This window comes from Drosophila willistoni, assembly GCF_018902025.1.
Source record: "Drosophila willistoni isolate 14030-0811.24 chromosome 2R unlocalized genomic scaffold, UCI_dwil_1.1 Seg200, whole genome shotgun sequence".
Lineage (NCBI taxonomy): Eukaryota > Metazoa > Arthropoda > Insecta > Diptera > Drosophilidae > Drosophila > Drosophila willistoni.
Genome location: NW_025814051.1, coordinates 5,669,765 through 5,693,730, shown reverse-complemented (window position 1 = coordinate 5,693,730; position 23,966 = coordinate 5,669,765). Strand labels below are relative to the sequence as shown.

At 34.4% G+C, this 23,966-nt stretch overlaps 2 protein-coding genes across 2 annotated transcripts in view; one reads left to right on the top strand and one right to left on the bottom strand.

Moving 5' to 3' along the window:
- LOC6643528 (trans-1,2-dihydrobenzene-1,2-diol dehydrogenase) overlaps nucleotides 1–19,051 on the top strand; it is a 31,690-nt gene extending 12,639 nt beyond the window's left edge. The window contains exons 2-4 of the mRNA XM_023176520.2: nucleotides 17,440–17,841; nucleotides 17,906–18,432; nucleotides 18,490–19,051. Of these exons, the coding sequence (XP_023032288.1) occupies nucleotides 17,440–17,841; nucleotides 17,906–18,432; nucleotides 18,490–18,936 (1,376 nt within the window). The 3' untranslated portion in view covers nucleotides 18,937–19,051. The remainder of the gene's footprint in view (nucleotides 1–17,439; nucleotides 17,842–17,905; nucleotides 18,433–18,489) is intronic.
- On the bottom strand, nucleotides 3,171–8,120 carry LOC6643529 (mucin-5AC). Its single transcript, XM_047011070.1, has 3 exons — nucleotides 7,888–8,120; nucleotides 4,383–5,866; nucleotides 3,171–4,211 (listed from the first exon to the last, which is right to left on the bottom strand). The coding sequence occupies exons 1-3, from the start codon at nucleotides 8,093–8,095 to the stop codon at nucleotides 3,225–3,227; spliced, it is 2,679 nt and encodes an 892-aa protein (XP_046867026.1). The 5' UTR covers nucleotides 8,096–8,120; the 3' UTR covers nucleotides 3,171–3,224.
- Nucleotides 19,052–23,966: the final 4,915 nt, after the last annotated feature.

The window sequence follows — 23,966 nt, the reverse complement described above, 5'->3', positions numbered from 1 at the left end:
CAGTAAATAAAGAATTCGGAATGAGCCAAATTGCTACAAATATTTTGAGCACAAAACCCAACTTTAGGGATATCATGATGATTTTGATATACGGAAAATATGCAGAATGAGGTGTTTAAAATAGTTTTTTTTTATCACAAAAGATCTTCTCAATTGAATTCACAAACTAATTGAAATAACTAAAATAACTCTTTTGTCATGTAAGCGGTTTTAGATTATTTTTATACCATGCCATACCGATAGGGTGAAATGGTATATTAAAGACGGCATAATGTATGTAACAGGCAGAAGGAAGCTTTTTCAACCCGATCAGTATCAAAAGCCGAGTTGATCTAGCCATGTCCGTCCGTCCGTCCGTATGAACACGTAGATCTTGGAGACTAAAGGAGCTAGAGCCACCAAATTTGGTAGGTAGACTCGTGTAGTCGATACAGTGATCGAGTTCATTTTTAAAATTTTATGCCATTAATATTTCGCCTCCGCAAATTAAATAAAACCAATTTTTTCGAAAACTAAAGTCCTAAATTTAGTAGTTAGATTTCTTTGATTATTTAAAATGTTTGCCACGCCCACTTTCTCATCAATAATTTAGAACAAAACGATTGGCTTTTGTGATGTGTTGCTTATCGGAATCAAATCGAGCACACCAATTAGTCTTATTAATTTCTATATCAACAAATGAAATTTGATTAAAATCGGACAAGAAACATGGAAAATATACGTACGTAGGCGGTCCATAAGGCCGGAGTTGGCCGTAGTCTTGGTGAAAGTCTCTAGACTTTAACACCTTGACCAAGAACTAGTCCTTAAGTGTAGCTTCAAATCTTACTTCATGTGGGACATGATATTTAGCAATTAGATTGTAGGCATTTTATACCCTTGCAAAAAGGGTATATTAATTTTGGTCAGAAATGTGCAACGCATAGAAGGAAGCATCTCCGACCATATAAAGTATATATATTCTTGATCAGCATTACGAGACGAGTTCATATAGCCATGTCCGTCCGTCCGTCCGTCTGGATCAACGCAAGCTCCTCCTAGACCGTTAGAGCTACAGAGTTGAAATTTTGCATGAAGGCTTGTATATACTGCAGGGGTTGTATATCTCGGACTCAGCCGGATCGGACACGAACAGTGACTTTTCTCAATAACTTCGTTATTTTCTGAGCTATTGTCGTGAAATTTAATATTGATGATTTTATTATACATATAAACGACAATGCCAAATTTGATCAAGATCGGGTGACTATATCATATAGCTCCCATAGGAACGATCGGTCGAAAACAGTGACTTTGATCAATATCGTCGTTATTTGCTATGCTAAGATTGTAGGCCGTTCTTTCGGAAACAGCTTTTTTAGATAAAAAAGTTGCAAGGGTATACAAACTTTGACGCGGTCGAAGTTAGCCCCGGCCCTCTGGTTTTTAATATCGAAAGCTTTTTAAGACAAATTAATTTTAAGATCTTATGATGCAAAATGTTGAACAATTTTCGATAACCCTACTGTACATTGTAGTGAAAGGTTCTCATATTCATTTGCAGGGTAATTGGGTAAAATGACCCTAATTTTTTCGTTTAGCTCTTGTTTTCGGAATATTCAAGAAAACCTAATTTGTCAAAAATATTTTCATTACATTACAGACACCTTATTGACTTTTTCAAATTATTCTAACTCTTCTAACTCTATAACCAAAAAATCGCAACCGAATGTAAAGAATACGAATCCCAACATTTCGGTAAATTCAAAAATGTGTTATTTATTTTTACTTTAACCTGCGAAAATCTCACCAATTCGATTAAAATTAATTATTTATTTGTTATCTATAATATTGTTGAACAATCGTTTGTATTCGTTTAAAAATTGTCCACAAACTCAAAATAATATTTGGCAACAAGTGATAGTTGTTTATTGAAATACCATTTTGAATCAATTAAATAGTCGCCAGTAAGAAATGGAAGAAAAAATGTGTCGGATCGCAAACTAAAATCTTGTATAAGTAAAGATCCCTAGAAATAGAAAAAGTATATAAATATCTTGTCACAGTTATTAGCCAAATAGTCAAATACCACCTCAAATGGACATGTATGGTTAAAGTTGGAGAATTTGGCAAATTGGTTAAACATTAATATAGCTATTGGATTATATGCCTTCTGTAGAAATCGACAGCCATCGATCTTGAATTTATACTGCCATGGCTTGTAGACATTGTCTTTTTTAAACATTTCCATTTCGATACGTAAATGATGGATCGGTTTCAGAAGTGTCGCATTGAAATTTAATGTAGCCACATGCTTTCTAATTGCCTTCAGACGACATTGGTGTATCTGGAGCATTGGTTTGTTCTTATTCTCGCATACATAATTCGTGAATTTCATAATGACAGCATCCTGAAAAGATCGTTTCGATTATTTTTGGGCATTCAAGCTTATTATTTTTACTTACAATGTGGCCAAGATTGTCTATTAGCCAAATTGCTGCAAATATTTCCAAGAGAAGAATCAACTTCATAGCAACAAAGTTTAATTTGGCATTAACAATCTATATAAATCAAAAAGTATTTGTGCAAATGGCTGAGATAATTAATTTCTCTTAATGACTTCGTAATTAGTTTTAAAAACTCATATCTTCATTTCATTAAAAATAAGTTTGCAGTACTGACCGGAAATATTAAATGTTAAAAATAAACAAAATAAAAAAAAAAAAAATGTTGTTCTTCATAAAATAGGCTATTTCATGTTTCAAAAAATAAACTGTACAGGTATATTATACAGTATATGCTTGTCTAAGTCTTGGCAATTAAGCCGATTTTGAAGTTTTTATAAAAACACTCCATATCTTATAGAAGGTAGAGTATGACAAAGTCGCTCTTTTGAAAACATATAAATGTGTTTTAAATAATTAAAAACAGATTTATTTTACATTTTTAATAAACATTTTGTTCTGTTTTTGTTCTGTGTTCAATAAAATTACAATACATTATTTGATCGGTGTCTAGCCACATTGTGACCTTGCCACGGAGCATTCTATAAAACAATAAAATAAATACAAAAATATCTCCCTCACTTGCCCCAATGTCTCTTTTCATTTTCTTTTTCTTCTTTAAAGCTGACTTATTTACAACACGAATTTTTTTAAGTTTAAAGTTTAAATAAAAAAAAGTTGTTTCTCTTTTCTGATAGATTTGGTATAGAGCGCAGTATAAGAAAAATATAATAACTTATGCTAATGCTGATGATGTCGTCTCTCCAGTGTTTCTTCTGCCTCTTCATCTTCGTCCTCGTCTTGTTCGTCATCAAGGTTCTCGATAAGATCGTCTAAATCATCATCGCCATCATCTACATCATCGACAAATTGATCGATGCGTTTAAGTAAATTATGTTCACTGTCTTCGGCTTGTTGCCCATCCTCGTTCTCATCATTGTCCGCCTCTTCATCCGCTTCATCGTCCTGTCCATCCTCCAACAAACTGTCAGTGTCTAAATCTGCTTCACCCATTTCTTCAGCCTCCTCCAGCTCATCCATATAATCAACGGCTGCTGTGAGTCCATCCTTCTTGTCTTTGATTCGCGATTCGGGTAATTGATCATAGTCAAAGACCTGACGTGTTGCACGTAGAGGCTGCTCAGTACTGCTTATGATCTTTGACCTCTTATCATTATCATCATCATCATCATCATCTTGATCATCTTCGTCGTCTAGGCTGAATATACTATTTGCCGCCTGGCTTTTAATGCGTGGTTCAGGTTGCTGTGGCAACAATTTGGTGCTGCTGCTCACCGGTTTCAGTATGGTGCTCATCGTGCTGGTCACATAATTAATGGGGACCATTGTGCTGGACAACGATTGCAATGTAGACGGAGACCCAGAGGCTGGAAAGGCATTTGGGGAGACAATTTCATGTGCATCGGCGAACATGTTGTCCAGTAGGCTGAGTAGATCATGTACACCACCAACGGTTGTTGTTGCTGCTGTTGTTGTTGTTAGTGTCGCTGGCGAGGGAGTTGTTGTTGATGCTGCTGATGTGGTCCTTGGGGTTGACCGGGTCGTGGAGCTAATTGACGGTTTAACGGTGGTTTTTGAAGGTTTCGCTGGTGTTGTCGTTGCTGTTGTTGTTTTAGGCGAAGGTTTCGCTGTTGTTGTCGGTTTTTTCGTTGTTGTTGTCGTCGTCATCATTGCCATTGGCGTTGTTTTGGTATGCAAATGCTTCACCTAAATGGTCATAAAGAGAAAATATGAAAAATAATTCAATTGAAAGTTAATACACAAAAAAATGAAAACGATTGAAAGAAGTTTGTTAATCCATTAAATCAATTGACTATTGCAATAATCAATCACTCGGAATGAAAAAATTAACAAATTTTGCTATTTCTCTCAACTTACCTCAAACGTTTCGACAGTTCCGCGTTTCGGTTCATTGGGATCGGCTCGTCGTACAACCGGTTCACGTTTCGATATGACTGGAACAATTTTTGGACTATGTGGATCCAATTCATTTTGGCCATAGGTCTTAACCTTGGAATGTCCTTCAATAATCAAATATGCAGGACCAAGTACAGCCTTTTGTGGCTGCTTATAATGTGAGAATAAGGAATCGGTGGTTTGGCTAGCTGCGTCACTATCGAAAGCAGTGGCAACGGTGGGGCGTTGAGCTAGATTCGAGGTTTGTGGTATTAAAAGACGAGTGCCAGTGTAACCAGTGTAACTTGCAGTAGCCATGCTGTTAGGGACAGTTGTCGGACGTTGATATATGGGCATAGGAGTTGTTGATGTCGTTGTTGTTGTTGTTGTCGTCGTGGGTGTAGCAGTTATCATTGTCGACAACATCACGGGTCGAAACTCAGAGCTAACTTGATTTTCACTTGGACTAACCACCGTGGGACCAGCAATTGTCGGTGGTCCTGGCACAAAGCTAACTGGAGTGTATGCCATGGTAAATGGTTTAGTGGTTCCCATTAGATATTTAGTAGCTGGCATAGTTGGTTTTACTTTTGGTTTAACTAACTCCTTTTGCAAAAGTTCATGTAGCCAAGGTTTTCGATGCACACTACTCACTGGCTTTGAGTGATGGGTCTGCAGTGAATTGGGTGAATAACTAACCGAATTGGTCTGTGGACGGGAATAACTGAAATGTTGCATAGATTCCTGATTATATGCGTCCGGGGAGTATGTCATACGATGCGGTGTCATCCAATTGGAGGTTGAAGGACTTGAATAATAATGATGTGTTGCTGTCGAAGTCGAAGACATTGGTTGCTTAGATGAAGAACTTATGTGACTCATACTTATGTGGTAAGGTGATGGTGAAGCCGAACCAGTGCGATATTCCATTCCCTTCATCATCATGGCCATGGGTGGTGGTGGCATTAAATGGGTATGAGGCATATATTGTTGCTGTTGTTGTTGTTGCTGCTGTTGATGTTGAAGTTGCATTTGCTGCTGATGTTGCTGTTGCTGTGGAGCATAATAACTTCTTCTAATGGGTGGATATTTGGACTGCTGCATTGGATTGGAATAACTGCCATGACGCTGCTGATAATGTTGTTGATGTTGCTGTTGATTTTGCTGCTGTTGTTGTTGTTGATGTTGGTGTTGATGTTGGTGTTGTCCCGTTCTAGTAGCCCTTTCCCTCTCACTGGCCACACCCAAGAGCAATATCTCGCTTTTCGTTTTATTACGCAAAACCTCTGGTGGCAATTCCTTTTTCCTTGCCTCTGGATTACTCTGACCGCTGCCATTATTCTCCGCCCAATAACGTACTCTCTCCAATGCTGGCGGGCTGTAGTCATAGGTGGGATCTTTCTGCAATGGATCACCATGGCCCAGTGGTCGCCATTCGTTGTTGTTGTTGGGATCCAGACGAGGTGCTGCAAGTGAATAAAATGATTAAGTGCCGTATCAATTTTTGTTGTTGGCCTTGGTACATGTGCAACTTTAATTGCTGCAACACCAAACAAAATGGCCTCCGGGCACAAGGCACAAGACAGAGGCACGGGCTGACTAGCTCGTTCAATTGGTTCCCCCATTCCCCTCCCCCCTTCAGATCATAACTCGTTAAAGTGTTAACAAATGTTTTTATTTTATATATATTATCGACTTCTCCGGTTTGCCAATTAAATGAGGTGTGAATAAAAAAGGGAAACCTTTACTACATGCGCTTAACGAAACAACAGAAATCGATATTTAAGGACATATTCGACTATGAGTTTAAAGTCGTTTTTATTTCGTAGATAATTTCTAAAGGTTTAAATATTTTGGTTTTAGAATTCAGACATCAACACTCAAGTCAAAAAGTTGTCAAAAGCTTTTAAAATTAGTTAAACTCGTGGAATCTGCATAAGGTTAGCCTTAGGACTTTTCTTGTTTTTAGTAGCATTTCCTTTTTTCTTCGATTTTTCTTTAGAGAGAATGATTATGACTTATTCGCTACTAATTTTCTAAGCCAGTCGACTAGCTAATCATTTACTACACTCAAGATTTGTAATATTAAATTAATCAAATAAATGAGAGAAATAATCAAAGATTTTCAAGGCTAAAACTTATACTTAAGATCCAAATTCTTCCTTTAAAAAATAAATAAAACTAAAAATAAAACTCAATCTTAAAAAAAGGCTTCTGTGTACAAAATATTCAAAATATTTTTGCATATTCTTGGAAATGGAATGAAAGTACATACCCCTTCATGTATCGAAAATAATGAAGGAGTCTACAGACAGTTTATCTAATTAAGGTTAAATTAAGTGCTGATGCATATGTTTGTTTATCGATTATTAAGCATAGATTAATTCATAAGATAATCTGTTGCAATTGTTGGTAAGTGCAATTTATAAGGATCTGTCAAGCGAGCGAAAACTATTTAAAAGGAAGAAAATATGTAGATTTCTATTAATTTTAAGAATTGAGTCAATCGAAACTGTTTGAAATCAGTTTTTTTCTTTTTCGCGGAATATGCCAATAGCTTTCCCAAATCCCAACACATACACACACATACACAGTCTAATTAAGCCAAGTCATCGAAAAGGCCAAACCGCAGACAACGAACCTAGCGCCCACCGTCTGACAGAGCTGGCTGGCAACAGGCAGAAAAAAAAAACACTTTAAAGATCACCTGGAGGCCATGGCCAGGCAATCAACACAACAAACATTGTCGACTCCCCACTACCAGCGATACCCGCAATTTTCCTTTACTCCACTTGCCACTTGCAGCTTGCCACATCCCACTCCGCCTTTTTGCACTCTTCGTTCATCGTTTGCTGCCTGAGATTGACTGATCAACATTGAGTTGAGGCTATACGGACACACGACGAATGCGAAGGCCCCGGATAAATTATTAGCTAAAACCAGACAAATCGCTTTCCATTTGCGCGCAAAACCAAAACCAAAAACAAAAAAACCATACTAAAATCTAGGAAAAAAAGAGCAGCTAAAGATCAACGTGAGGACAAGTGAGCGGAAATGGCAAGAGCAGCGTTAGGCCAATTTAAGTTTTGGGTGGGCGCATGTATCCCATTCCCATTTATCCTTGCATAATTGCTTTTAGCCACGAATAGAAGTCCATATATGTATGTATGTATATAAGAGTCCGAGACCAATTCCATGACCAAAGTCGTTTTCACTTTCATACACATTAAAATGCCTTGCATGATTGCGTTAAAATTGTTTGATCTCCTAATGCTGGCCATTAAAAAATAGCCAACTATACAAAAGACACGAAAGACACACAGGTGCCTGAATCTCCCCAATGCCCTCGTCCCACCATTTCTCTTTCTCTCTCTCTCCCTCTCTATCTGCCTGCTCTTTCAATTATGTCGGCCGAAACAAAATCATATTTCTGTTTTTTTTTTGTTTTGGTTTTCTTGCGGTTCATTTGTTGGCAGTATCAGCTCACCTGTTGTCACATCGGGCGTTAGTGCCAAGCCATTCACTTCATCCTGATTGGCATTTGTCTTCGTCGTGATCACCGTCGACGACGTCGCCGTGGCCGCTGTCGATGTCGTTGTCCCATTCCCATTAGCCTGGCCCACCAGCAGACAGCAGCAGAGACAGCAAAATAATGTAACCAAATTGTTAGTTTTGTGGCGATCACTAATCATCATGATCGAAGCGATTAATGCAGGTCGATTGGTTTTCGTCTTTTTCATCTGGAATGTTTTGGTTTTGAAAATTGTTTTGAGGTTTGTTTGGCTGGTTAAGCTTGAGTGATTTAATATGTAAAAGTTTAAAAATGTTATTATGTAAGAACTTGGCCATGACTTAAAGATATACCATATACCAGAAAATTATCGTTATTATCAGATAATTTCTAAAAAAAATTGAGTGTTTATACGTAGCTAAATTCCTTAAAATTCCCAGTTTATTCTCAAAAATCAAGATGATCAATGTAGCCATTTATGTAAATTAATAATTAAAGTCTTTACAGTTTTTGAATACCTGTGTTAGTAATAAATTATTAAATAAAATGAAAGTTTTGAGTCCTTTTGTTTGATATATAAACATAAACATTTAGTCACACACAGGGGAATGAAATGAGGGACAATTCAGGAACGATATCTTAACTCTCAAACTGGAAACATTTTTAAAATCTCCTTAAAATGGCCAACTATAGTGAGTCCGCTACTAAATTAAAAGGAATTTAGATATTCATTTTTTATATTACTGAGAAAAGTTGGGGGAGAAATAATCAAAAAACATTTAAAATTTGGTCAACAATAGTGAAAAAGAATATTTAATTTAATATTTGTGTTCTTAATTTCAAAAAGCGGTCAGTCCAACAAAATAGTAAGAAATCTTTTGATATTTTTCTTTTTCATAAAAAGTTGAACTTTCTGATAAGAACATCTTTAATTTGCAGTCCTCGGTAGATGAGTTGTCTAAGTGGCCCAGTCATTTAGTCAACTGAACAACGAGGATCCGGGTTCGAATCCCAGGCTAGTGTATGGATGTAGTTTTCGTCTAAGCCGAAGGCCTTAGTTGCCAGTGCTTGTAAAATATAGTTAGGTTGATAGTTTATAACTATATCCTATACTTTAAAAATAATAATAATAATAATAACCTCTATAATTTAATTTAAATTAGGACCAAATTATAGGGTATCTAAACCGTTTGACAGAGAACTGTTATCAATTCCTATTTTGTGATTTGGTTTTTAAAAAATATCCAAAAGAATTCTCGTGAAATATAAAGTTTATAAATCAAAAAATCGTTAAATTATTTCTTATTGTTCCGCAGAGTCAAAAAATATTAAAATGAAAAATAAATCAACAATAATTTAATTTAAATCGAAATTTCTTCTGATGTATTAGAACTCATTTTTTGACTCATCTTCACAAAGAAATATGTATATCTCTTAGTTAACAAAAAATAAAATCTTATTTTTGTCATACTTTCGTTTATTTTTTCTTGCTATAAACTCAAGATGAAATCGGACAATTTTTTATTTCATATTTTTTTTAAATTTTTTTGGCCCACACATCATCTGTGAATGAAACAGGTCTCCTTTCAAAGGCAAAAACAATCTCTGGGTGGCCGGCCCTCTACCTTCTCATGGACATATGTCCTAAGGGTCTACTTGTGGAGATTACATTTGGACCTTTTTTGCGGCTCTGTCTTTCCTCTTTTCATCATGTCATGTTCCCATTGAAAGTGAAATTTTGTTGTACAAAAAAACAAAAAAAAATTTGCATTTATGTATTTTGCAGCGAGTTGATGTCTCGTTGTTGTTGTTGTTGCTGTTGTCATTGTTGATTGGTTGGTTAGTTGTTTGTTGGCCTCAGTCGGCGGCAATCGTAAAAATTAACTTGATTACTACACGCATAAATAAAGCCATTAAATAGCAACAAAAATTAAGAAGAAGATAAAGAGAAGCAACAACTTACTCTGACGGCAATTGAAGTCAAATAAAATTCAAACATATATTAGAAAATTTTCTAGCATAATGATAGATTAAATTTCCCTAGCAAAATTTTATATATACCTAGTTTTTTTTTGGTCATAATCCTAATTTGCAATCAATCAAAACAGTCAACACAATTTATTATTGAAAATATTCAGTTTCTGTGATTTAATTATTTAATAATTATCTTTTCATTTTGCATAAGTTTTTATAGTTCAATTAATTCGAGTTCATTGAGTTTTATTGTCTTTACATGATAATATGAGAGCATGCAATATGGCTCATTAGATTATGTAGATTATGAATGTGTGAATACATAACTGGTTAAAGTAGAGTGGCTTTGATTTGTTAAGAGATTTAACTTGTTCACACTTTTGAGTGGGTTATCTAACTTTTTATATATTTATATCAAAGTATTCTTGATTTTAATTACAATTGAATAAAACAGTCATTGCATTTTATAAGGTGATTTTAAGCTTGTACTTGTTTACGAATGTAAGTTTGCTAATCTTGATTAAATATCAAATTAGATTTAAAAAATAAATTAATATTTAAATGTGTAAATTTATTAAAGACTTAAAAAATTCATAATTTGATTTAGAAAATGCTAAAAGGAACCATTAATAATTGTTTCATATATTTCAAAAAAATAATTTTTTATAAATTGGTAAATTAGTAGTAGATTTGTAAGATTTATAGTAGTCATATCTCGATTTTATATTGCTAATTGTAGTTTTTCTGTGTCGAAAATTATTATTTTTTTACAATTTTCGACAAACTTTGTATATAATTGCTCCATGTCTCAAGAAACACAAAAAATCTAACAAACCTCAAACTTAAATATATCCAATATCCAAATGGATATGGTTGAGCTGCAACTTTTCGAAAAACACAAAACTTTTCTAGATTCTGTTAATATCGACATTAATTAAGCGCTTCTTTCTGATCCTAACATTAAGTATTACCTTACCAATTTAATTTAAATCATTTGGGAAATTCATTAATTATATTGTTCAAGATTTTGGTTTGTTTATTCCCAAGCTAAATAAATTTTTTAAAAACTATGTGTTAGTTTTAATTTTCTGTTAAATTATTTGACAATCGATTAAAAACAAGGCTTCTCTAAGCCTTAATCTACACTTACACTTAGCTTCAATTAATAATACAACTTAAAAATTTGTTATTTGATTCGAATCGCTGAAGATGACACAACCAATATCAAACCTAAGAAGTTTTAGATGTACCTGCATTATTTTTAGATGAATACTGACATAATCAACTAGTATAATAAATACTTTTGATTCAAAACTTTTGATAGATTTGGAATTTGAGCTAATCGTATACACTGATATGTTTTTCACAACTGCCTGCCACACTCTCTCTCTTTCCATTAAATAAGTACGAGTATCTCTAAATCATTTGGGTCTATTAAAATGCATCGAAACCCAAATGCCATATCAAACTATGTATATCATAAATGCATACCAAGCACTCTCAATACTCGTAACTATGCGCCTTAAAGTCACTTAAAAGCCTGCCCACCACTTGCACCAAATCCCAAAATCCCCCTGCAATCGACCGACAGCTGTTAAGTGGCATAGACAGAGACAGAAATCAAGAAAGAGAGAGAGACAGCACCAAAAAAAAGTGGCCAAGCGAACAAACAGACCAATAAATAGACAAACAACCGAAGCAAAGGCTGAGGCAACAACAACACAAAAAAAGAAACAAAACCTGCGATTCATTCAAGTGTGCGACAGTTTTTATGCGTAAACTCGAAAACTGGTCAGGAGCAGCAGCAGCAGTGGCAGCTGAAGGAGATGCATACCAACATGGCAGCGTATTAGCCAAAGACAAATACTAATTGCAGCCAAAGCATCAACATCAACTGCAGCAGCGGCAACAAAAGCAGCAACGACTGCAACAAAGATGCTGCAGCCTCTCAGCACTTGTTGCTTGCAGTTGACTTTTTGTTGCCGGCAGTTAATTTCATTTAAAGAATGTCATCTTCACTTTAAGTGAAAGATAAATGCTCATAGCCAACACCAGAAGACTCACTCACAAACTGACAGACAGACAGACAAGCTGACTGACTGACTCCACCTTTGTGGTTCAAGTGTTTGTGTTTAGCCCAAGCCAAAGTTTATTCTTTGCCATTGAATATTGAATTGATGTCTTTAAAATCCGCGCAGTTTGATTGATTTGAAAAGTCTTTGAAATCGAGAAGAAGAAGGCATCTGTGGGGTGTTTTGAAGAGCTACTCATGGGGAGAGTGTTTAACAGGTGTGGCTGAAACTGAAACTGGCAAGTGAAATCTTTAGAAAAGATGATGCAACTCTCATTCTGATGAAATAGCAAAGAAATTTCTTGGTCACAAGAATTTTAAACGCAATACCAAAATTAAATGGATGTGATTTTTGGTTTTTCAGCACAACGGCTTTTTCTTAAATATTAGTAAATTCTTAAATATGAAATCGGTATTATCACTACATTTGTCGAGTTTACATCTATTAAGATAATTGGGGCGAAAGTCTTGAACATTTTGAAAAAATATTCATCGAGGATTATTTATTTTTCAATTTGCCTAAAATTGCCTAGTAGCTAAGGTTAAGATCCCTGAGCTGTGAATTTTTTTTCACAGTATTCGACTATCTCTATAACCATCTTATTCAGCCATATATGTCTGAATTTAGCCAAAATAATGTTAGCCAACAGAGAGAAGATTTAAAATAATAACCTATGTAGTTTATAGAACAAAGAAAGTATATATTGATTAAGTTTATAAGCTTATTTCTTAAAAACAAATATGAAAGGAAGTAAAAATATTCCATATTACATAAAAATTAAATTTTTTAATTGAAAGATAATTTATATTTTGATTGAAAAAAATATTCATATAACTTATTATAATTAATTGTATTATTTTTTGGTAGTTTTAAGGCTTTTCGTGATAGTTGAAATTACTGATTCATATAGTTTTTGAGCTGTTTTCTTTATTATTTATATTTTCTATATATTTTCTTTTCAATAATATGTTGAATTTTTATAGTGTTTAATGCATTGCATTATTTAACCGCTTTTATTCCTTGTATGTGTAGCTATTAATATTTATGTTAATTATAAAATATATGATTTGCCAAATATCTAATATAAACCTTTCACCAATTTCTTGATCATTACATCATCATTCTCAGACTTACCATTCAATGCAAACTGGAGTTTGGTAAAAAATGTAATCCTGATTTATCTTTAAAAGTTTGGTTTTTTTATTATTGCCTTTTAGTTTCTAAATAATTTGCTGTAATTTCCTTTTCCTGGTCAATAAATCGTTATAAATCATTTAAAGCTCACATATGTTTAAGCCACTATCATTCAATAATAATAATGCCAATGCATTTTATGTCGTTTTATTTCATTCAGTAAATTTCACTTTTAAGGCGGCTCATCTTAAGGCACTTTTTCACATACAAATACAATCACACAACACACACTCACACACATACACGAAAGGCTGAGGAGGTCGGAGGAGTGCGAATTTTTTTTTTTTTTTGTTGCTGCAGTATTGCATCCGTTTCAAAACGCGTCCGTTTGTTAACTGATTTCGCGTGGCCAAAACTCAAATTCGAAAACTGTTAAAAAGAGTCAGAGAGTCAGCACAACACTCGGTTAACGTCGCAGTTAACGGTGGCAGCGATTGCAGGTTTAACGAACCAGACGAAGACCTGCAGACAAAAATCCGAAGTCGCAGAGAAGACCTGCACACTTGCCTGGTCGTCATCGACAACATCGTCATCGTCATCATCACCATCGCCATCGCCGCCGACCAAAGCGAATCAATAAACATGCGTCGTCGTCACCAAAGCCAAAGCCTTAAGTTGTTGGCTTTTCGCTTTTGTTGTTTACAAAACTCACTTTTCACTAACTTTGTGGCAACATGTTGCCAACAACATGTCTTATACATTAGCAACATGTTGCCTTAGAACAAGACGAAATGTGATTTTTTGTTTTTTTTCTTTTTTTTTTTGAGGTGCATACTTTCGCTTTTGGTAAAAATATGTTAAAAGCTTTGGGCAACAGTTGGAACAACAAAAACAATTGCCAATTGTCATGACATGACAGACTGTCAATTGTTTGTTGTCGTTGCTGCTGCTGGGCGTGTGCGTATTTGTATTTGAAAAAAAAAAAACAAAAAAATGAAGAGACATGCATAAAACTTGTAAAGACCATTAAAATGCTTACTTATCCATTATAATATTCCCACTTTTTACTCATCCCGCATCTAGTCTTATCACCATTTTCTCTTACCTCAGTAACCTCTTTGTTGAAGGTGCTAATTAAAGCGCAATGCTGCAAAAATTACAACAGCAAAAAAAAAAAACAAAATTTGCATAAAAACAAAACAATTTCCATATGCAGAAATCGAAAGACTTAGGCAACGAACTTGAGTTGGGTCATTACTTTCACAAATCAATAGAATCGACAAATATGTATGACAAACAAAATAAATAGCAATGCTATGTTTCCCTCATTGTCGTTCTAATACAACCATTAAGAAAACAATTGGAGAAAAATTTCTTCTACTGAATTGGCTTTGAAAATATGTATTTGAAAATATTATAAAATATTAGAAGATAACTTTTCAATGTTTTTCAAAAGCAGTAAAAACGATTCGCAAAGTTAATGTTTTTTTCTTTTCTAACCGATTTCAAAAAGTTATATCTTTCTTTAATCGCCAATTACTTTACTTAAAAATGGCTTTACACACTTGATCACTTGAAAAAATTAATTTTCAAACTTAAAAATAAAAATATAAATTTTTTAATTGATAAGAATTGACAAAATTATATATAAGCTATATGCTTTATATAATTATAAAAGCAATGAAATAAGATATGAAAGTTAAGTGTTTTTAAGAAATAGCAGAATTTGTAAGTTATATTTTGGTAAATGAATGAACATTGGGGGAAAAAACTTAATAATAATCAAATGTCAATATTTAAAAAAAAAATAAGTAGATTATATTAAGTTGTTATTTATACTTTACTGTTGTTGTGATAGAAAACTAACATGGTAAACAATTTCCTGTAGCAACTTAAAGTTTGCTGCTTTGTTGTATCATTTTAAGGGTTTTCAAAGTCTTTAAGGTTTTACTCAATCAATAGTAAATCGGTTTTTGACTAAAGCCACGCCCACTTTACTAATGCTCCCGTTGGTGTTGTTGTGTTAATGTCTTAGTCGGTTAGGCAGTTAGTTGGTTGGTTGGCTACTTGGTTAACTTGTTTGAGTTTGCCATATGGCAAGGCCATCTCCATGAGCATTTCCACCTCACCTCATCCACAAAGCACCCCACACACCCCCTCTTAATTAGTGCAAGTTGCGTGTGTGTTGCTTGTTGCAAGGCATCGCCATCGTTTTGCTGCTGTTGTCTTTCAGCTTTAGCTGCATCGCCTTGTAAATTGTATCAATAAATTTATTGATTTCAACTGTTGCTGCTGACTTGTTTAATATTTTGCCACGATTTATGTTGCAGTCATGCAAATTTTAGTATTTATTTGCTTTGTCGGTTGCTCGCCTGGCGGGTCTAATGAACATGTTGCTGGCTTTTGGCATTGCTGCTGCAAAAGAGAGTCATCACCGACACACGCATGGCAAATTTGTTGGCAGCTGTTGCTGATGTTGCTGCTGCTGCTGTTGCTGAGCATTTGCTAAATGGCAACAAAATTAGGCAACCTTTCACTTGGGCATAATTTCACCCACATTTCAGAGACGACAAGCCAAGTCATCGACAGGCAAACAGGCAGTCAGACTTCCGGCGAGAGAGTTTTAAAGCCACCCATAATGCTCGTAGAACACTTTCGTTCATGACAGTTTTCTTTGTTGGTGTACTTAGGTTAATTTTTTGTTTTTTTTTTTTATTTTTACTACATTTGGGTTAGGGCAATTTCTATATGGCCATCGACTTGCCACCTGTTTGGCATGTTAAATCAAGTGAAAAGTTTTTTAAGCGTTTGCCGCATTGCATTCACAATTAGATAAACAAAGTGTTTTCTTGTTCGCTCAACTTACTACTTGGACTACCGCATTGTTGCACGCATATCAATTATTGGAAAAGAGAAAAAAGTATCTAGAACAATTTGGTAAATTTTATATACTCTTTAAATAATTTTATAAACTCCATATTTTTAAATACACCAAAATAAATTCTGTTCAAGTTAATATGCCCATATTGAAAATAAATATTTTCATTAGCTTTAGAGCTTTTATAGTTATAGTTTAGGGAAATTAATTCGTTCCTTAATATTTAATACTTTACTTAGTATAATTAAGTTTTAACTTTTAATTAAATGTGTGATTTCTTTTGAATAAAGAGTAAAACCTCTAAAATATTTAGATTTATTTATAAGAATAATGGTTGGTTTGTTTGGTGGTTTTAATTTTAAATGATTAAAGACAATTACTCAATTATCCTCATCTTTTCAAATTCTTTTTATTTCATTTATTTAAATATGAATCTATTTATAAATATATCCGAAACATAAAAATTATTACCCACAACTTAAAATTGAAAATGCTAAATTCCAATAATAAATTGTAGGTTTTTGGGATACTTTTGGGAGATTTTTAGCCGTAAAGAATTTTTTATATAATTCTTATTTTAGTTTTGATTTCATTATTCATATATGGTTTAATTGACAATTTTTTAAAATATTGAAACTTTTTATAGAGGCATAAATGTAACATTCTTCAAAAACAACAAAGTTAACTTTTTTGCATAATTTTGATCGTTGTTTTTATTATTAAACAATTATTAATTTGTAATTATTCGTCATTAAAATATCAAAAGGAAATTATTTTAATATCTATTGAACTAAAGGTTTATATGTTTCCAATTAGCTGACAAAGTCATAATACCTTTGCCAATATTGAAAACAATAAACAAAAAAAAATACGTTACAACAATTGTCAATATTCGTTTTCTAAAAAGAAAGTGAAACTGCGCACAGAACGCGGCATAAAGTTAGCTGCCTAATGGCCTAGTGGTAAGCCAGTGAGCGAGTGTGTTGACCACCCTACTTGGCCAGGACCAGACCAGCGCAGACCAGACCAGACCAGGCTGAGACCGACCAGACTACGACTTCGTCGACGACGACCATGACAACGACGGCTCAAGTCATTCACAAGTTTTTGATGCTAAACAACTATGACTAATTATGGAGGAAACTGACGCACTAAACAGTGCCACATAATGCCAGCATCGTCTTGGTTTTGACATAGATGGTCTGCAACGTGGGCCAACCGGTTGACAACTTAAACAAATCCAAAAACAAAAAACGAAAAAAAAAAAAAACAGACCCAAACCAACACCCGCAATTTCGCCAATTCGTGGAAATCGGCAACTGGCCGATCGTATGAATGAAATGCATTTTACGCCACAATGTTGTTTGTTCATTTTGTTCATTTTGTCTCACTCTCTCGAGTAGTGGGTTTTCACTCAATAAGGTGGCTAATCCAAGTCTCTATCTGTCTCCATCCGTCCTCACCCTGTAGATCTCGTCATTGCTTTTGCCTCGAAACAGCATTCGCACATACAACATAAGCCACAGAAACAGCAAAAGAAGCGAATATCTAACATTGTAAATGACAATACGAAAATTGTTTGGCCGCGCAAATTGCACATCAATCAGTTTGTTGGCAACAGCAACACAAAGAGCCCTAGCAACAATGGGGATGTGGATGTCAACGTGGAAACCACCCTACGTTGGGGCATTGCTCCGGTTAGCCTTATGGCCGATGATTTTGGTGCTGCATTAAGCATCCTGCCACCTCAACGTCATCAAATTGTTTCTTGTGTGGCCGCCTATCGATCGCATGCTGAAGCCTTTGCCGATAAATACAATGTGGAGAATATTTACACAAGTTTCGAGGATTTGGCAAACTGTCCAAATGTGGGTGAGTACGATCAATGATCAGCATTATAATTTCATCTACCAAATTCCGAACTTCTGCTTTATAGATGTTGTCTACATTTCCCCACTGAATCCTTTGCACGGTGAACTATGCCATTTAATGTTGAATCATGACAAGCATGTCCTATGCGAGAAACCACTATGCATGACAGAAGATCAGGTCCGTCAATTGATATCCAAGGCTCAGGCTCGAGGTCTATTCCTTATGGAAGGCATGTGGCCACGCTGTGTACCCGCCTATCATTATTTGAGAAAACAAATTCTACGCAATCGTTTGGGTGAGGTCTCCCATGTCCATTGTACCTTGGGTCTACCTGTTTCTCAGTCAAAATTGGCTCTGTATGGCGGAGTGGCCAGTGATTTCGGTATCTATGGTCTGCAATTGGCTCTGTGGGTATTTCGAGAGCCACCGCAAAGAGTTCGTGCCACAGGCAAACTCAATGAGGAGGACATTGATGTGACAGCTGATATTGTATTGGAGTTCTCCAGGAATCGTTGGGCCCACATACAGGTCAGTGCCGAGGAGAAGTTGGAGAATAAAGCCACCATAACAGGCAAAGATGGTAGCATTAAAGTGAGTATTAGATTCTGATATTTTTCCATATTGATCATTTATTTCTATCCATTGCAGATGACAAACTATTGGTGTCCCACACGTCTGACAACAGATAGAGAGAATATCGATTTCCCCTTGCCAGTTGATGATGGTTTCTTTACTCATTATCATAATCGCGTTAGCATGTGCTATGAAGCCGAGGAGGTGAGAAAGTGTATTCTGAATGGCTGCAATGAAAGCGAAATGTTCAACCATAAAGAAAGTATACTCTTGGCCAATCTAATGGACATTATTTATAACCAACTCGGCTTGGGTCGTGGAGTTGACATACATACACCGATCCTCGAGGACGAAAAATTTCAAGATCCTAGTGAGATTGTTGGTGAAGCTTTTCAGTCTTTAGGTTTTGATATAACTACAACCGATGGAGATGAATCAACTATACCAGCCAGCGATAACAAGAAGCCTGAGGAGAGTTGTTCATCTAAACAATCTGGGCCAAAGGTATTAGGAGCACCTTAGATTGAGTACCAAATTATTTAAGTATAGGTCAGCAATATCAATTCGTTAGTTTTTCAATATGTAAATTTTGGTTTTCAATACAGTGATTTTTTCACACTTTAGTTATTATTATAAATTATAATATTTTGCTTTTGTTATTATAAGCGCAGCAGAGAAGTAAAATTTGCCAAATATTTACACAATACAGAAATGTCGACGTTTAAATTTGCCAGGAATTGTCTGAATCTGATATTATTGTATACTTGCAGATAAGTATATGGGATTGGCCGAAAATTTATAAACAAAGTTTTCAGAGATTCAGAGATTAATCCTCTCAAGGAATAAGGTTTTCACAGATTCGAGATTAATCCTCTCTAGGGATAAAGTCAGAATAAAGTCGCATTCAACATTTTAAAAGCATTCCTTATCTGCAATTTTCAGTCTTGTATATAGTTCAGAAAAAGAGTAGTAAAAATGATTTAGTATTTAAAAATAGCTTCATTCATATCAAGCAATTTTCGTCTGAGCTAGAAGATCTTTATGGCCGTCCATATTGTGAGTGTTACAAGATTTCACATGGTGTTTTTCTTGCAATCTCGGTAATTCCTAAATTAATTAACGGCCAGCTACTAATAATATTAAACACATTTAAAATTCAAACTGCTATAAAGGAATTAGTAGTATATTAGTTATAAATATTCAGTTTTCCAAATATTGTTTATAGTATTTGAAAATGAGCAATTTTTGTGAATGTTTAAATTCATTTTGTGGTATCTCAATAGTATTATCCAGGAAACATTTTAAATTATCCGGTATGCCATCTTGATCGTGACTGTAAGTAAACAATTTTTAAGTAGTAATGGTAAATACTGGTCATAATTTCCAGAATTTACTTACCCCAGTAGTAAAATAGTTCTCTCGTCGAAAATAAAGTTTACAAAGTCCTCATTTCTAGCAGTATTTTGAGTGGCAACAATATTATAATTTGAAAACTTTTTTTCATACAAATATTCACTCAGGGACTCCAATTTTAGTAGCTCTATGTTCAATGTGTTAACACTTTTTGGACTGTCATGAACAATTTATATATAATGATAGTGAAAGCCGATAGAATATCATAACAGACTTACCTCAAATTTGTCGAATCTCTGACTATCAAAGTGTGAACATGAAATGCAGAACATGTTTGAATCAAATCATCTAAACTGCTTAGATCAAGATCGACTAGGACAGCGATTACAATAAGATCAGCATTATTAATCGACATATTATTTAACATAATTTTACATTCAGCCGTTGTGTGTTGAGATACAATGGATGCAGATTTTATAGCTCTTTGAAATTCGATTACTTTTGCGGTATTATCTACCCAATCGGGCCATTCAATAGGTTTCATATTTATCATGTTGTAGACCCAAAATATTGAATTCATCCATTGTCGGGAATCAATTAATAAAAGTCGCGCTTGTAATTCAGGGCATTTTGCTTCGTCTGTCGAATTCATATTATCTGTAAGATTATGGAATCTAAAAACGATTCATTAATAAATTATGAGGTTAATTCTGTTTACTAATTATTATTTACCCTTTGGTCATGTATTTTTCAGTTATTTTTTGTACAACAATTTTGGCGAATTGGCGAACTTGTGAATCTTTTCCCTTGGTTAGCAAGACCAATAAGTCAATTATTTCTTCAGTTTGCTTTTCTTGTACCGGTTTGTAATGATAGTCAAGAAAAATGTTGGTAACAGAAAGCAGGGACATCTGCTTATTTGGGGCTAGTGAAACTATTGACTGTAAGCGTTCTAGAAGGATCTCAAGATTGGGTATAGTCTTGTATAATATTATTTCAAACAATAATGTAACATTTAACAATTTAACATGTTTAAATGTAACATTTAACATTTTTAACAATGTAACATTTAACATTTCATTTTGAAGACAACAATGCCTGCCATATATGATCTGATTCATTATATTTTTGTTGAAAAATCTTCAATGCTAGGGCTATATGAATTTTTAATCTGTGCTCGATAGAGTTAGCAAGATAATGTGGATATTTATCCGACAATTCCTTGTTCAAGCGCAACAATTCATTACAAACTTCATTCACATAACTATCAGAATGCCTTTGTGCATAGTCTAGAAGCCAATTACATATGTCTAAATACTTATAAAAGGCTGGGCAGTATTGTGTCTCAATCCTGTAAAATAAAAAAGACTTATTCTTCATTTTGTCATGCTAATAAACTTTGGTAACTCTTACCATTCATCCTCAGTCGGTGCCGCTGAATAATAAATAATCTCTTTTAATACTTGATATAGAGGCACTTTTACCTTAGACTCTAATATTCCACGAACAACACCTAGATTGTGATGGATATGATAGATGATTATGTCCAAAGAAAACCGATGTTATTCTTCAGTCGTTAAGTGTTTGGAAGCATATATACCAAGCCTTTCAGCTCTATGAAAATTTTAAAAGTGAGAAAACTTTTTATCAGATACTAACTGCTGCTTTGTTTTTTATGCAGCGTAATATAACAAAATCCGAATTTAGTAAATAAACTTACGTTTCACATTCCGGGAACTTTTTTAGCAATGCGACAAATGTCGACAACACATTTTCGTCTTGCAATCGATTATTATGATTTGCCAAAAGCCTTCCCAAGTGTATAAATGTTTTCCTTCCTCCCTGCTTAAGTAGATCCATTGCATTCAAATGAAACTCATCGATTTGAATAAAAGATAGTATTCGTTTTGTAACAAAAAAATCTACAACAATTTCCTCGCAAAGAAATTTCTCCTCGATGGTTTCACACCTTAGGCTACGCAGAAAATATTTTTGCAAATCCTTCAAACTTTTAAATGCATTAATAGAGTAACTGTATACATTATAGCCTATGTAATAGAAGTCATTAACCTCTTTAGTAAATATTTTATCTATTAAATAGAAACGAAGCCATCCGTGCCTCGTTATTGGTAACATCCTTAGCTTTGAAATTAGATTTCCTATTGTGTAATTAGATGCAAAAGAACTAATTACCGATTCGAATATTTTAGACAAGCGAACGTTGGTCATGTGGGTAAGATCCGTTTTGAAATCAGAGCAACCCATTATTTTCTTTACTAAACAGTCATGATTATAAGAGGTATAATTCTTTCCGTCGTATATAGTCTCAATAAAGAGCAAGTAATCCTCCACAGACAAAGATTCCATTGTAGCCTATAAATCATAAAACAAATGAAAAATTCATGAAGAAGAGCTATTTGGTTTTTATCTGTTTCAAGTTAAAGACGTACGCGGATTTTGTGGAAAATATTGTCAACTGCCCATCTCTGAAATGTTTCATTTTTAAGGCGATTCAACCGAGCCGCGAGTTTAAGAAGCAATTCGATATCAATGCGGGATGAACCCTCCAGTTCTGCCGGCATACTTTTAATCCATTCGCATAATGGAACACTGTGCCATTCCCAAAGAAAATTAGTCAGGATTTCTATAATCTGATCTGATCTGACTTCGCTTCTTAATAGAAAGTCATAAAAAAACGAGATAGGTCGTTTCTCAATGTCAAAGTTGTACAATTGTGTCCTATTGGTTGCTACTAAGAACTTTTCCGTCAGATTCTGTTCTGCCAAATCAATCATCTTCATATGGTTTAAAACATATTTGACTGTTTCATAGACAATTGAAATATTCTCAGATTGAAACAGTTTGACAAACAGAATGCGCAACCAAGAAGAAAGATCTTGGACGCATTTGAGATTGTCCAACAAATCATTTAAATTTAAGGGCATCTGCTGCTTTTCCAAATGCTTTAACGCAACGATGTAGTTATTCGGTATATTTATTTCCACTTGTTTATGCATTAAAAAAATGGCTGTTTGACGATCCCTCTGATGCTTTGACTGAAGTAGTTGTTGAATAATCTTTATTAAGTCTGCAAACCTTTCCAGTCCAAAATCAACAAAGTTATTTTCAAATAGAAAATCAAGGATCTGTCCAGCGGGAGAATGCAACTGATCGCCATTCAGAATGACTGAACACATTTGATCCAGACACAGTTTAGTCTCCGCACTTGGAAACTTTGTCAATTGAAGCTTCAAGCAAGCCAATATATTATCCACCATCTGACGATGTCCTAGAGAAAAAGCAGCAACTTCATATTCATCAAAGGCAGCCATCATCGCTGATATTAGTTTTTGAAATATCTTTGGAGACAAATTAACATTTTTATTCTTGATCAGGTTAAAGATACACAGTAGTAACCGCTTCATGGCCAATCCGGTAATATCATTTTCATGTATAACAATCAGATCATACAGTAGATCATTGAGATCGCACAAGTCAATCGATGGACTTTGATTTTCACAGTTCATTTTTATGTATTAGCTTAACTTATTACAGGCCCTGATCAAAAAGTCACAACCGTATTGGGCTAAGAAATGATTAATTGCAAACAATACTTGAGATAAGAGACACTTTTTGCAGTTGGTTTTTTATTTGTTTTATTTATTGTTTTCGACAATAATATATAGATATCACAATGATCTGATTTTATATATCTGTATCAGTCTGTTCTTCGAATCGATTTATGCTTATGTTTATGTCTTCGATTGGATCAAACAGTTACTTCAAACGGAAAAACTAAAAAATATGTATATGTATTCCTTTGTTTCTTGAGTTATTATCAAATATAGAATACTTATCAGTTAGTTATTAATTATATTGCAAAGTTTAAGCAGAATGCCGCGTATTCATTTGATCGGTGCCGTTTTACGGGTTATACTGAAGAGGTATACGAAATTTTAGCTGGAGTAAATAGTGTTCGATTGCGCTCATAGATAGTTTCCAAATGATAAGGGACTCGTATAATTTCAGTTATAGATAACAGTGTGGTCAATTTGACAGCTCTACCAAATAATGACGCCATCTGTATTTCGAAGATTTGATTAAGGTTGAAAATATCGTGTGGCAATTAGCATTTCTCAGCTGGAACCGACCTAAAAATATTTGATTTATGGGTTTTATTAGGCTTTGCATATTCAAAA